At 32.0% G+C, this 14,764-nt stretch overlaps 1 protein-coding gene across 3 annotated transcripts; it reads left to right on the top strand.

The window, feature by feature from the left end:
• The first annotated feature begins 1,528 nt into the window (after nucleotides 1–1,528).
• On the top strand, nucleotides 1,529–11,299 carry LOC143058315 (uncharacterized). Of its 3 annotated transcripts, XM_076231795.1 has the most exons (9): nucleotides 1,529–1,569; nucleotides 3,635–3,714; nucleotides 4,539–4,877; nucleotides 6,437–6,571; nucleotides 7,545–7,560; nucleotides 8,352–8,563; nucleotides 9,055–9,138; nucleotides 10,311–10,574; nucleotides 11,026–11,299. In XM_076231795.1, the coding sequence occupies exons 2-9, from the start codon at nucleotides 3,654–3,656 to the stop codon at nucleotides 11,073–11,075; spliced, it is 1,161 nt and encodes a 386-aa protein (XP_076087910.1). In that variant the 5' UTR covers nucleotides 1,529–1,569; nucleotides 3,635–3,653; the 3' UTR covers nucleotides 11,076–11,299. The 3 variants fall into 3 exon arrangements, with proteins under 3 accessions (XP_076087910.1, XP_076087909.1, XP_076087911.1); XM_076231794.1 differs by lacking the exon at nucleotides 1,529–1,569 and having other exon boundaries at nucleotides 3,629–3,714; XM_076231796.1 differs by lacking the exon at nucleotides 1,529–1,569 and having other exon boundaries at nucleotides 3,629–3,714; nucleotides 8,352–8,512; nucleotides 11,026–11,209.
• The last annotated feature ends 3,465 nt before the right edge of the window (nucleotides 11,300–14,764 follow it).

The following is a 14,764-nucleotide window of genomic DNA, read 5'->3' as shown; positions in this document are numbered from 1 at the left end:
TTAGTCCTGTATCTAAAGCTCATACAAATATTGTATATTTATCAGTCAGTGATATCAAAGGAAAATTTCATAAAATAGCGATAACATATGTGAATAGAAGAAAGACTTGGTGATTACATTTGTGTTTATTAAATATAACTGTTAGAAGATAGGAAAACAAATTTAGTAAAAGTTAGAAAAAATTGTAAAGATTCTCTTATTAACTTTACTTCAAGATGAGTTGCCTCCTCTTTATACGCCAAAAAAACTTAATAAGATAAATACGCAAAAAAAAAAAAAAAATGTTTGCTTTTATAAAAATATTAGTAATTCTAATGTAGATCAAAGAAATTTGTTTATTCAAATGAAATTAATTCTTAGTAAATTGAAAAAAAAACCCATTGAAATAAACTGACTTAATAGAAAATTTATACCTATTGTGTTCAGATATCTTACAATACAATTTGGCGAAAAACACCTTTTACTACAGTTAGAGTAAGAAGCCTAACAAGGTGACGATAGTAAATACTCTGGAGAAAATGGCGAATAGCTTTCACAAAGTAGTGGTTAATATCTGAAATTCAACTTTTTGAAAAGCAGTCATCAGCTGTTCAGTTTTAAGATTTTGTTACTCTAGAAAAACCCTTAAAAAACGCATTATGTTGAACATGTTTTTGGGATGGTTGTGTTTTAAGGATATGACATATGTGTTTAGTTGATGGAAAATGATTTGCTGATCGTATGTCAGTGATCGAAATTAAGGATATTTCCTCTTTTTAAATACACAAATCATTCTAAAGTTATAATGGGATGCAATTAATTGCAAAAAAGAATAAAAGTCATCTAAGTCTATAATACATGGACATTTTTGATATGTAATAGTTTACAAACGTGTTGCTTAAAATAATTTGTGCTAAATGAAAAAAAAAAGTAATAATAATTTAGTCCTATCAATTTTCTTCTGGTTATAAGGTTAATGACATTATTAAACGCCCTCTGTGCAAGTGAATTTGATTTATTATAGCACATCCAAATACAGAATCGAGTAATTTTTGCACGTGAAATAGTAGACATGTTCGTGTAATCGTCAAAAGGTCGACAAAATTTAATGCAAGTTCATTTCCTATTATCGAACTTTACACCATCAGTTGATGAACCCGTTCAAGAACAATGTAACAGTATAAAACATTGATATTAAGTAAACATTTCCTTATTTATTTACATATTTAAAAAAAATATCCGGTTATAAGTAGATAAACCAGACAAAGGAAATTGTATACATGTAAGGTTGGTTTGTTTATTCTTTTCTTCAAACTGAGGCTCTAAAATAGCTTTTATTCTACATGTTGTAGAAAATATGTTGAGAAAGAATTACCCTCCCCTTATTTTTAAAGAAGAGGAAGAAAAAAAAAGAAGAACTAGTTTAGACGTTTCCCGGATATAATAGGTCAGCAACATTGTAAGTATATCGTGGGTGACTGACATGACTTTCCCAAGAGCATTAAGAGCCTCGTTATTGACATGCTAATTATTTACATATAATGACTTAATTGATCTATGATCAATAACTAGTCTGATGTTTTAAACAAGGTAGGACTGACTTGATGTTAATATGAAAATTTCAATATAAAAAAAATTAACTGTTCATAAAATGTAATTATTTAAATATTAATGATGCATTCATTTATACGTTTTTGTTGTTGTTGTTTTTAAAAATAATAAATTTATTACTTATAAGAGAGTCGAAAGATGACATTTTCTTGTCCTGCATGTTTTTATTTGGTTGTAATCTCTGTCCTGTCTTTTATTTTTCGCGGTATTCGGTTCTGCCTTTTTTATTAGCATATTCTCCCCTTTTTTTTTTTAAATAAATTGTTATCCTGCCTTTTTTTCAAAATATCTCATCCTGCTTATTTTTTTACTCGAAACTCCTATCGTGCCTTTTTTTTCTTTCTAAATTTCATCATACAAATGCACCAACCCCCCTTTTTAAAAACAAATGGTAGCTCCCTTACGACAAACAAATCATACTTTCATATTCACGCTTTCTAATGAACAAACCAATCACTTCCTGTACAAGATTTAATTTATCTATGTTGTGTTGTGTGTACTGTTGTGTGTACTGTTGTTTGTCTTTTGATCTTTTTCTTTTTTTAACTATAGCGTTGTCAGTGTATCTTCGACTTATGAGTTTGAATGTCCCTTTGGAATCTTTCGCCCCTCTTTTATTCATAAGGTTATCTTTATAGTGTTCTATGTTGTGTTGTGTGTACTGTTGTTTGTCTTTTGGTCTTTTTCTTTGTTTTACTATGACGTTGTCAGTGTATCTTTGACTTGTGAGTTCGAATGTCCCTTTTGGTATCTTTCGCCATTCTTTTAATGTTATTTCTAAATTTTTGAATTCTGAATTGACCACACAAGAATGATATTTTATTCTAATCTTAGACCATTGGCATTGTATTCTCCTCTAGTGTCTTTTTTGGTAAAAGTCTCACGAGCGGTTACATTGGCGGAACCAGGGGGTGTTTCAGTGGTAAGACCCTACCCTTTTCGATTGTTTATCTAAATTATGTGAACGTTTCATGGTGTCTCGGTGGTTTGAACCCCACTTTTCAAAATGGCTGCGTTAGGATCTATTCTAGAGAGTTCAAGTGGACGTTTTCCCACTCATTTAAATCATTAACGATATTTTTTACTTTGTTCTTGGCGGTGAAAAAGCACGTTATCCTTAGTTGCAGCTTACTATCTCATTAATGAATTATAACTTTTTAGTCTGGTTATGTATAACGGATGCATAATTGATTTGTAACAGCTTAATTTTTTTTATTGTTTTGATCTGCAAAAGAAATAACGTTTTGATTAGTTTAGCTCCGATTTTATTCCGTTTCGCACTTACATTGTAACAGGTACCCCTCTTTTCGCCTGTATTATATTTTTGATATCTTAATCAAAAAGCGAAATAATTAAAACTGCACGTTAAGTTTAGTGCTTTTAAAGTTTAATAAAATATCTTAACTATCAAATTCAAAAAAGATATTTAGAACTTAAATATTTTTAAATTATTTGGTGAAAATTTCAAAATTTCTCAATTTAAAAAATTAGGAGTTTTGATATTTTACAACTTTAATCAGAAATCCAAAAATCTTCAATTTGAAAACTTTCTAATATTTTTAATTGATAAGTGTTACACGGACCCTTATGCTGAAAGATTACCTTTAGCATTCGTATTGTGAAAATGTGCAGGGTATAGAGGACCACATCTTATGTAGTTTTACAACAAAAACAGAAATAGAAGGCACATCAACATAAACGATACCAAATTTTCTGCATCTGATGTGCATTTCGACAATAAATGTCTCTAAAGTGATGTTCGAAACTGAAAGTTCACGGTTAAAAATCCTTGAATATAATATCCCTCGAAAACTAATAAATCTGCAGTATCTATCTTTAACATTTTGACAGCTGCATGATGATACATGTCTCCCGACAAAGGTTTAAAAGAGGGGCGAAAGTTACCAGAGGGACAGTCAAACTCATAGATCGGAATTAAACAGCCAACGCCATGGCTATAGAAGAGAAAAAGTTGTAATATCTTCTTTAAAGCCCATAATACTTTAAAACGACTTCAATAAAAATGTCCATCGTTTTCATTTAGGTATAAGAAGAATAAAATAATGTATCTAAACAGATTCATACTCATTGTAATGTTTGTTGTTGTGGTCAGTTCTGAGATTGGTGAGTAAACTGATAATTATTTAATGTATCAAATGCATTCAGTGTGTATGAAATAAAGACAACAGTAGTATACCGCTGTTCAATAGTCATTTTTCTTTTTCAAATAAGCAAAAAACAAATCCAGGTAACAATAATTCACCCACTATAAGAGGGAAACAACGGAACCCCATAATCACTTAACTACAAAAATAAGAAACGGACTGTTCCTTCGTGGTATTAAAATTATGGGTTGAATCTGGTTTTATTCAAAACGAAAATATGTGTATGATTTAACTTGTATCTCTTGTGTAGCATATGTGCTACAACCTCAGTGACACACCAACATTATTAATAGTAGAATAATGCCGAAATAATGAAGTAATAATAAGTCAGTAAACTGAAATGTCGTAACTGTATACCGTTCGTTGTTAATTTGGTGTTATTCGCAAATATTGTTTCTGTTAAGTTTTTAACTTGTAATGAATGACCTGTGAAGATCATGAACCTGGCATATTAAAGTGACACCTGACTATTTGTATATATGTCTTTTTTTTATCATTGAGTTACTGTTTTATAGCCGTATACATACCATATACATTTAAATTGGACTGACCAACATTTGATTGACTAATCTGGTTCATGAGCTCTTCATCTGTATAAAAAGTTTGGATTTTCAAGTGCTTTGGCTTCACGCATCAACGAAAAGACATTTATTGTCGAAAAGATCATCCTATGCAGAACAAATGGAACCGGTAATTTTGTGTTGGCATAGGTTTTTGTTGTTGTTGAAAAATCCTAAACAGATAACGTTTCATGAATGTTTTTTTATACCCTTTATTTTGAAGAACCTGGCACTTGTGTAATTGAGAAAAAATCATGTTCGGAAATAAAATGTGAAGTACAGTTAACAGCGTATAGTATAGAAAGAGTGAGTGCTGTACAGTGGTATCATGGAAGAAATACAATCGACAATGTTAAGGACAAACAATACACGGGATCTTTGAATGATACCATGGTGCGCTGTAGTTCTCAAGTTCCATGTGTACGCTCCATTGTGAAGCTGATCATGACACCGTTTTTACCACGTGATTATGGAATGTACAGATGTGTCCTGACGACACCTAACAAAGAAATTCGATGTGAATCTAATTTTACACTAAAACTTTCAAATCCGATTGTAACAGGTAAGACATGTTAATCTTAATTACGTTCTAAAGAATATATAAGATGGTAGAAATAATATTCTAACTTAGAAGAAGTACTGCATTTACTTGAAGAAATTAAATATAGATAATTATACTAAAGCAAAGCAATATTCCATGAAATTATTCGTGGAAAACTGCAGCTTAATAAACACAAAGTTCATAAAAATGGTAGATGAACTCAGATGTTTTTTAAAAGAAACAGATTTTCCTCTAACTAGATAATAGTACTATATGAATCTTCGGGTGAATTAAGACCCATTAAATGGGAAATAGCTTCTGCTTTAACTAGATAATATAACAAACTTTGAGTGTACCAAGACCCATTAAATGAGGAAAAGGAAGTGTTCCATCTACATAATATAACCATCTATGCGTATGGTCTTGACAAACGATGATAGTCCGTCGGAAGGGGACGATAAATGGCTGACCCGCGTTAAGAGAGAGCAATATCTCTTGCATGTATAAGACATCTTTACGGATTTCGGAAAATAGCAGGACAATGGCGCTACAAGGCAGCACTCGCATCCGCAAGTGGAAAGGAATTGATATAAGTTGCAAGAACCTGTGTCTCAATCCACTATAAATAAATATGTTTAAACTTAACTATGCGTGAACACTGGCCCATTAAATAAGAAGCCGATTCTGCTCTACTAGTATGTGGATAACTCAAATGCTTCGAAATTGGAAACAGCTTCGTCTTCACGTGTTACGTCTAAAATGTTTGTATATAAACTCATCATAGATACCAGGACTAAATTTTGTATATACGCCAGACGCGCGTTTCGTCTACAAAAGACTCATCAGTGAAGCTCGAATCCAAAAAAGTTAAAAAGGCCAAATAAAGTATGAAGTTGAAGAGCATTGAGGACCAAAATTCCTAAAAGTTTTGCCAAATCCGTATGGTTCAGGATTATTCATCAACATGAATGTTGGATTGGATTGTCACAAAGACAAATAGAACCCATGATATTGATATTTCTAAAAGGTTAACATATTGATGATTGTGCCCATTGAATTTCCCAACATATTACCAACGTTAATGAGTTACACTTGCAATTAACGTGAACAAAGATTGACTTTATCATTATTTAGATTTACATATACATACTTATAAAAACTAGAAATCAATTTGGGTTACAACCAGTAAAACGGAAATCTGACAAACCGCATTTCCTGACTATTCACATTTGCTTTTACTCTTCATGTCTGGATTATATTTTCCTGAAGTTTTGCGTTATTCATGTCGTATTACAGATTTTTCTTTTTTCAGTTAAGCAAATTCCTTATTATGTAAATGGGTTAAAATTGACCGCTAACACCATGTTTGATTGACTGATTTATTTACTTTGTTTATCAATTCGTTCACCCATTTATTTACATATTTATTTACCCATTTATTAACACTTTTATTCGCCCATTTATTTACACATTTATTAACTCTTTTATTTACTCATTTGTGTTGGCACTGATTTATTTATTAATATGTTTCCCTGTTACATGTATTTGTAATTAAATTGACTTATATAACTCTAATTTAGGAAAAGGCGATTCTGGAAGTATACAAGTTAAAACCAACTATATATACATTGCCATAGGCGTTGTCGCAGGCTGTGGTCTAATGATAGTTATACTCCTTATAGCCGTGATTAAACTGGCACGAGGAAGAAGACAAGGTAATTAGACATTTATTAGGTTTATACTTTAAAAGAGAGACCGAAGACTTCGACCAAGATTCATAAGTCTATGAGAAGCGGACAACGCCACGTCAGAAATGAGCAAAACGACGAAATTACAAACAAGTTCACAATAAAATCAAATAAGTAACTTAACTACTGAGCAACTTGAAGCCGAACAAAAAGTTGAAATAATTGCAGGTACCACAGAAGGAAAAGAAGACCATGCGCCACTTGGCAAAATATATGAGATACTAGTACATACATTCGGCGTGATACAATATAATAAAATAAGAGTGTCATACACCAGGATTTCATTTTATTATCCTAGTACTGTATCGGTTTGACTAAAGTTGTCAGTTTCTTGTTGAAGGTTTTGGTTCGCTCGATACATTCCAGTTTTCAATCGAGTATGATAAAGCCATGAAGTGACGATATACACCAACAATCAATCAATCAATTCATTATATTTATAGCAGCGAGCGCATTATAAATTAGGAACATAGGTATTTAATGAATTCTTATTCAATAAGCCACGTGTCCACTGAAATAATTGCATAAACATTAGGTTGTGACAAAAAATGGTAAGCAATTCAAACTTCTCAGATTTGTTAACCAAGTAAAGATCAGGATAAAACGAGAACTTGACAATAGATATAGGAAGATATCGTGTGAGTGCCAATGAGACAACTCTCCATCTAAATAACAATTTATTAAAGTAAACCATTATAGGTCAAAAAGCCATTAAGGAAGTATATCTAAATTATATATATTTATACTGAACAGAAATAAAACCGAGCAAAAGTGATATTACAAAAATGCTGAACTCCGAGAAAAAATCAAAACAGAAAGTCCCTATCAAATGGCAAAATCAAATAACAAAACACATCAAACGAATGGACAGCAACATACAACAAACACAATGCAATAAATATATTGATAGTTACTTATTGTTGAATTCTATTAATTTTAGGAAGAGTTATGGAAAGGTGAGCTATTTAACCAATACTATTTATTTTCAAAGCAAAGATTATTTTTTTTCATCCGATACGGCGGTGTTGAATATGCGTGGAAGCTCCTATTTGTCTATATTGAAACACGAATGTAGAATTAATTCAGGTATGCATAGCAATTATGTGAGGATTTTTTACCATTGTCATAATTTTGGAAGACAATCATACAAGACAAATAAACCGGTGAACCAGCAGCACTCCACAATTGCAGAATGTATATTATACATAATGCAATAATTGATACATGCTTCAGTTCCAAAAACACTTGCCTCTGAATTATAATAATGGGTATTTATAAGGTTTGGTGCTATGTCGTCATGTGGACTGTTGATGTGTGGACTATAACGTTCAAAATCTGGTTCTGTAATTTGATTAAATACAAAGCAGTGTTTCTATTCATATCAAATTGATAAGTAGTCGTCTTGAAAGACATGTTACCGTGATTCATTATTATTCGTTTGGTGCCAATTTTCCATGATTCGGGGGGGGGGGTACAGGGGAACCACGAATTTAAATGTTCAACGAAAATCAATTTTTAAAAAGAAAGGTATGCAAATTCTGCCGAAACCACGAATTTAAATACACACGAATATGTAAGCTTTCCTCAATCCACGAAAAATTGGTAATCACGAAAATAAATTAATCCACATTATATCTGCCACTGGATGATAAAACCAATTCATAACCATCATCATAATCCACTTCCAATAGTCAAATTTTAAATTTTGAAGTAATGTTTGACAGTTTGTTTTATTATTTGTATCCAGCGAAATGAACGCCCAGAACAATAGAAAAGACAGTGCTGGTCAGTCACATCACACCTACGCGTCAATTGGTTCTGATATAGCTCATTATGAGAGTCTGTCTGGAAGAAGAGGTACAAAAGAGGGCTATGATTTTCCAAAGCCAGCAGTTTCTTTAAAAAAAGGTACAAAAGAGGGCTACGATATTCCAAAGCCAGCAGTTTCTATAAAGAAAGGTACACCTTAATATTGGTTAAACTAGTCCTAGACCAGTAGTTGGTTGACCTGCCGTAACCAAATTTTGATATTTTTCCCCAATTATGTCTGTTTGTTTTGCCTACCCATTTGTGTCAATATAGTTGAATAATAAGCGACTATCATTCAACTGAGATGTGAAGCAAGCAAAAGAGATGCCTATCCCAAGTTGGGAATATGGGAATTGTTTTCCATTCGTTTGATGTGAAATAAAATAAAAATTCACATTGTGTACAATAAGATCCAGACACAAGCAACATGTTTTGAATTCTGGACTCTTTATTGTGCGACATATTAACATAACCCTCTGTTATAAGAATGTTAATTCAAGGCTGTTTCATGCTGTCTTTCATTATGGTTTTATTGGCATCCATTTCTGATTTTATGTTATTCACAATACACTATGTAAAAATACGTTTTGGTTATAACTCCTTTGTTTCTTTTTAAAAATACATGTCTCTGATGCTTTCAGATTCCGAAGGCTATTTGAAACCAGAAGCTACTGGTAGGCTATCAGAACACGCAGAACCGGAAGCACCAGATGACGACTACAGTGGTAAATAAAGGCAACAGTAGTGTACCGCTGTTCGAAGCTCATAAATTGATAGAAAAAAAAACAAATCCGGGTTACAAACTAAAACTGAGGGAAACGCATTAAATATAAGAGAAAAACAACGACACAACATTAAAATGTAACACACACAGAAACGAACTAAGTATTAGACAAGATACGATGAGAATAACAAATATAACATCAAAACTAAAAACATGAATTTGGGATAGAAAAGTAAAAGTTACAATTGTAATTTTGTTTATATCATTAAGGCCACAAGTGACATATCAGACCAGGAGTATCAATTCAAAAGAGAATACAACTCTTTACAACACGGGGACTTCTTAAAACGTATTTCACAAACATTTTAAATGATTCATACATAATGGGCCATTCAAGTTAATATCTGCTAAAGGGGGTTGGATGGTCCTTTCTGAGGGGTGTAAAATTCATATATCTTAGGGGTAAAAATTTGGGTTTTTTCATCTGACATGTACACTTATACGCGAAAAACTTCTGAGGGTCATGCAGCAGTAAATAATTTAAAATAAGTACATCTGAGGGGTTTCAAAAATGCCTATGTTAGATCTTAGGGGAGCTTCTGAAAGTAGACAGTTACGTATCATGCATTATCTGGTATTGTATTTAAAATTCTGATGGGTACAATTCTTGCAGTAAAAAAATCTGATAGGTAATTTTTTCCCATGAAAACCCATCCACCCAATATGAACAGAAACCCTACATCTGATAGGTCGTAATTTTTAGATCTGATAGGTAGTTTTTCATGATGTTTTTTTCTGATACGTATAAACAAAATTCTCCCCATCCATCCCCACCTGTCAGAAATTAACTGGAATGGCCCAATATGAATAGAAAAGGAGAAGGTATGATTGTGAGATCTTTTGCCACTGTAAGTTTAACAAAAAGTATTTTTTAATGTTTCAAATTAAAAAAAAAAAGATATAGGAAGATGTGGTGTGAGTGCCAATGAGACAACACACCATCCAAATATAAGGTTTTTTTGTAACTTAATAGACGTGTCAAGGCCAAGGAGACTTCATTTTATATCAAATTATTAAATGCCAATGATATAAACGTATCATCTGTATCAAGATAGTGATGCTATCAATTACATCCAGATATTATATTGACTTTTAAATTTTTATATATTTCAGATTTCACCATGGATTCTGCTTTTTCATCGTCGACATTTTCATTTTCCCAAGATGACATCGAGGCTTATAACAATCGAAAGTATTCAGCTGCAAATAATCAGGACATGGACCCAACCTATACAGTAGAAAATAGCCGAAGAAAGTCCAGTAAAGCTTTGTCTAACCCAGAATACACAGCCGGTGTTTTCCAGAAATCCAAGTCGCAGAAAGCTGGCAGTTCAGTTAAAGGGTCAGAGCGAGGTCAAGGGTCAGCGAGAAGAAAAGGTATTTATATGGGTCATTTTGGATTTGAATATCTAAATGCTAGTTATATTTTTCAATCAATTTCAACAAAAATATACTACTTTGATGGCGAAAAATTTAAAAAGGTACCCTGAATTAAAATGAACAATGAAAAACGTATACTTGAAGAAGATGGACACACATATAAAGTTGTTCATCAAATACAGAGTATACAGAGTTCACACTAGCGATTTGTTGGTTATTTTGATGTATTTTTTAATATACAAACAATTGCATAAAATCATTAATTATACAAAAAAATCAAAATTAATCTCGTCAAACTTAAAGAAAGGCGAAATATACCATAGGGACATTATCGACTAAAAGTTTCAATGACAACGCCATGGCTAAAAAAGAAAAAAAAAACCAAACAAACAGACATTCAATAGTACACGAAACACAACATTAGGTATATAACTGTTTTTTTTTCCAGAAGAATCATCTGATTACCAAAATATCAAAAAGACAAGAAGACTTACGTGAGGGAAAATTGTTAATACACTTAGTAAGAATGAACAGTGGTACAATGGAACAGATAATGGAGATTAGAACATACAGTTTTCTCTATCACGACATGAACTATGGTTACTTAAAACCTAGAATTATAGTATTGAAAAATATTATTTTCATCTGCTTTAGTATTATCAATGTGTGGTCTTAAAAATTATTAAAGGAAAACTTGATAAAAAATAAACTGAAAAATAGAATTTTCTTCTGCTTCAATATCACCAATGTGTTGAAATCGATTGATTTCATGTTGATTACTTAACGTTTAGTGGCCATATTCTATGACATATCCAGGTCTAAAACACAATAAGTTCTGCAAAGTACGTCGACAGGGATCAGACTGCCGCACACTTGGAAATGATTATGTTGATATGAGTTTAAATTTTGCATAAACAATGAACCCTCAGAGTGTTGATACACGAGTTCTTTAACGAACAGATAGAGTAGCACTCAACTATCACAATGCTTCAACCTTAACGTCTTCATTCCGACCGGACGTGACTGTGCATAAATATATCATGCTGCAGTTATCCATATACATTTAAAACCAATAAATCATCTACTGATCAACATATGATCCTTATCGAAAGATACGTGTTAAATCGATATCTTTGATCACAAAAATTATGAATTTTTTAACTAGCTGCTCGCTGCCGTTCATACCAGATTTACACTCTCTAAACAGTATCAATGATCATGTATCCTTATATGGCAAGGCTAAATCAAATCAGAAGACTTACACAATTTATAAACTATCTCCTCTATTGGTCAGAAACTGCTTTTGTTTGTTACGTTGTTATTGTTTCTTTCGTTGTTTGATATTTTAACGTTTGTATTTGTCCGGTTTATAAACTTTTTTATATATGCTTTTAAGTTTGGTGTTTTTGATAATGCTGTTTTGTTTATCTTGATCATTATCATTATTCTTGATGGCGATTTTACTATTCTGTTCTGAAAAATGTATTTTGATAACAGTTTGTTTTATTATCTTGTGTAGCAACTGATTTAATATTTTAAAAATACAAATAGCGTTTATAATAATAATACTTAAAACAACACCCAATAAAGATGCAGATAGTATAATTTGGTATATTAGAGGCACTTTTCGTCTGAGTAAGTATCTCAAGGATGAAGGGTCAATCAACAATTACATCAAAATCGATATCGACCAAGTGGTTGTAAAAACTCATCAAAGTGCAATGGTTATTATAAAAACGCTGGATAAGCGCTCCATTCGCATAAACATTTTTAGTTGTTTAAGATCACAAATCTGAGAATGTGTTTCAATCAAACTTTCGTGGATTCTTCATGACATAATGCCTTTGTTTATCGATTGATTTTCGTTTTATTTGAATGATTTCTGAGTTTTTCCGTTCAACAGCTATGACTTTGTCATTTCACATTACACAAGTTGACCATCAGCCATTCTCAACTCCCTATAAACCTGTGAATAGTTTTGAATAGACCTCATCGCTATTTGGAAATATGTGCCGCTTTACCCGACAGTCTGCACCTCTTGAACTATTGACGCCATACAATAATCAACTTTCCATTCAGGCGCGTAGCTATGTTTACGTCAAAACGCCCGGGCGTACACTTGAACTTTGATAAAAAAAAAATTTAATCTTAAGAAAATAAAAAGAACTTGTTAGAAGCACATCAGCTTTTTTAATTCTTTCTTCCAGTTAGCTTGTAAATGCGGAAATTTACTTTTCAGCCAAATGGTATCATATATTATATTTGTTCATTTTCTGTCAAGTCTGAATTTATGCTGTGAGTTTTATACTGACTTTCCTTTTGTTTTAAGAAATTCATTATCTGCTGAAATTCGTTTTGTGGTTTAAAGTTTTGTCGAGCCTGTGACATTTTTATGACACCAAAGCGAGACATAGCCCGGCGCGATCATAAAGTTCGTCGGCGGCGTCAATATTTAGGTTCAGTATGTTGTAAATAAAATTAAATAACAATAGCTTTGCTGAATCTCTGTGAAATTTAACGGATGATGAACAGAAACTGTTTATGGTCAAAAGAGTACACTTCCTAAGAGCATAATATTGAAATTATATGCAGTTCATTTTACCGTGTTTGACAAAATTAACAAGGTACTAATTGTTAAAGGGTGGGGCAAACATTTTTTACACAACAATTTTTTTGTCAAAATTCATCTAATTAAATGAAAGTTTAGCAGAATCCAAGATTGTTTTAAAAATTTTGTTTGAAGCAAAGTTTTGAAAGTAAAATTTGTTTAAATTAATTTTTCAGTATTATACTGACAGACTGTATGGCTTTTTTAAAAATTATAAATGCATAAATCTACATAGATTGTCATGAAACTAATATTGAAGATCAAGAAAAATATGTAAAGAAAATTTTGATTTTTAAAAAATCCTGGATTGACTGATAAATGGATTCACTTTTGCGAGGAATATCCCAGACGAGAACAGGAATTCCACAGAACCCTTTACGATATCTAATATTGCACCCGAACATCTCTGAAGATTAATTATAACATGTTCATTTACGAAATTTTGACATAAAATAGGTGTGTTTGTTGGTTGAGTGTTTTACCCCCACGGCTCTTTTTTAACATATTTAAAAGTTACTGGTTTTGACATATTTTCTCTGAATCCAATAACCATTATATTTCAAATTAACAGAATGAATAATTTAACATAACAAATAAACCATTTAGATTCAAAAGGATGTTGATACTGAAGAGTTTTTAATGACAGGAATGGTATCAATTCTCGATAATTCTTTAGATTCCGGGGGCTGTACCCCCTAGATCTAACCCACTACAGCAATTGTTTGACATGGACCCGTTTTGGGATCCTTGGATTCTTTGCCTAGGTTCTGACGTACACTTAAAAATGACCTAGCTACGCCACTGCCATTGTGGCTTCAGATGGTTTCTATTATGACGTCAAAATTTTACGGGAACCATTGTGATGTCCAGTAGACAAATAGCGTAAAGTTGTATCAAATCTTTGCAGATTCTCCAAGAAATAATTCCATGGTGCAAATTCTTAATCCAATCTTTAGCAGAATGATTTCTGGGGTTTCTCATACAAAAACTTAGAGTATTTCATTTTATAGGAGTGAGTACACTATAGAACACATCTTTAACATATTCTTCTCCTCAAGTCAAAACAGAATTTGACCAAATGTCCTATGAATCTTCACCACATATTACAAAATTAAAGTAAAGTTTTAAGAAGGGGTTTGGTATAGTTAAGTGCTCATTGCTCAGAGTATCTTTTGTTTTGATTTTTCCGTTGTATATATTATTCTAGTTGTCGTGGTAAATGCTTTTTTTTAATGTACCGATACAGTGATATGTATCACCCAATTTCGGATACAGTGCCAATCATAATTCGAGCGATACTCTGATGTTACATAATGGAATTATTACTTTGTCCATGAGATTTTGAAATGACATTCTACTGTTTAATCACTTATTACGTGGCATCAAAATTACCAAATGTATCGAAAGTAAATTTAAAACACAAAGAACAACAACCAAAACTTCAAATACTTTTGTATAAAATGATTAGCATACACGATATCTTTGCAATCTTTAAATTGTTTTATTTCTACTGAACCACCTTTTATCACCAGAATAACACATGCACAGTTAGAATGGAAGTTATCTTTACAGCCCTAGC

This window comes from Mytilus galloprovincialis, chromosome 14 (assembly GCF_965363235.1).
Source record: "Mytilus galloprovincialis chromosome 14, xbMytGall1.hap1.1, whole genome shotgun sequence".
Classification (NCBI taxonomy): Eukaryota; Metazoa; Mollusca; class Bivalvia; order Mytilida; family Mytilidae; genus Mytilus; species Mytilus galloprovincialis.
This window is presented reverse-complemented; position numbering and strand designations above follow the sequence as displayed.

Bases quoted from the DNA above. Each gene is read 5' to 3' on its own strand.
- LOC143058315 (XM_076231795.1), top strand. From the start codon at position 3,654: ATGTATCTAAACAGATTCATACTCATTGTAATGTTTGTTGTTGTGGTC. The intron at 8,564-9,054 runs GTACACCTTAAT...TGATGCTTTCAG, and splicing joins AGCAGTTTCTATAAAGAAAG to ATTCCGAAGGCTATTTGAAA. The intron at 9,139-10,310 runs GTAAATAAAGGC...TATATATTTCAG, and splicing joins ACCAGATGACGACTACAGTG to ATTTCACCATGGATTCTGCT.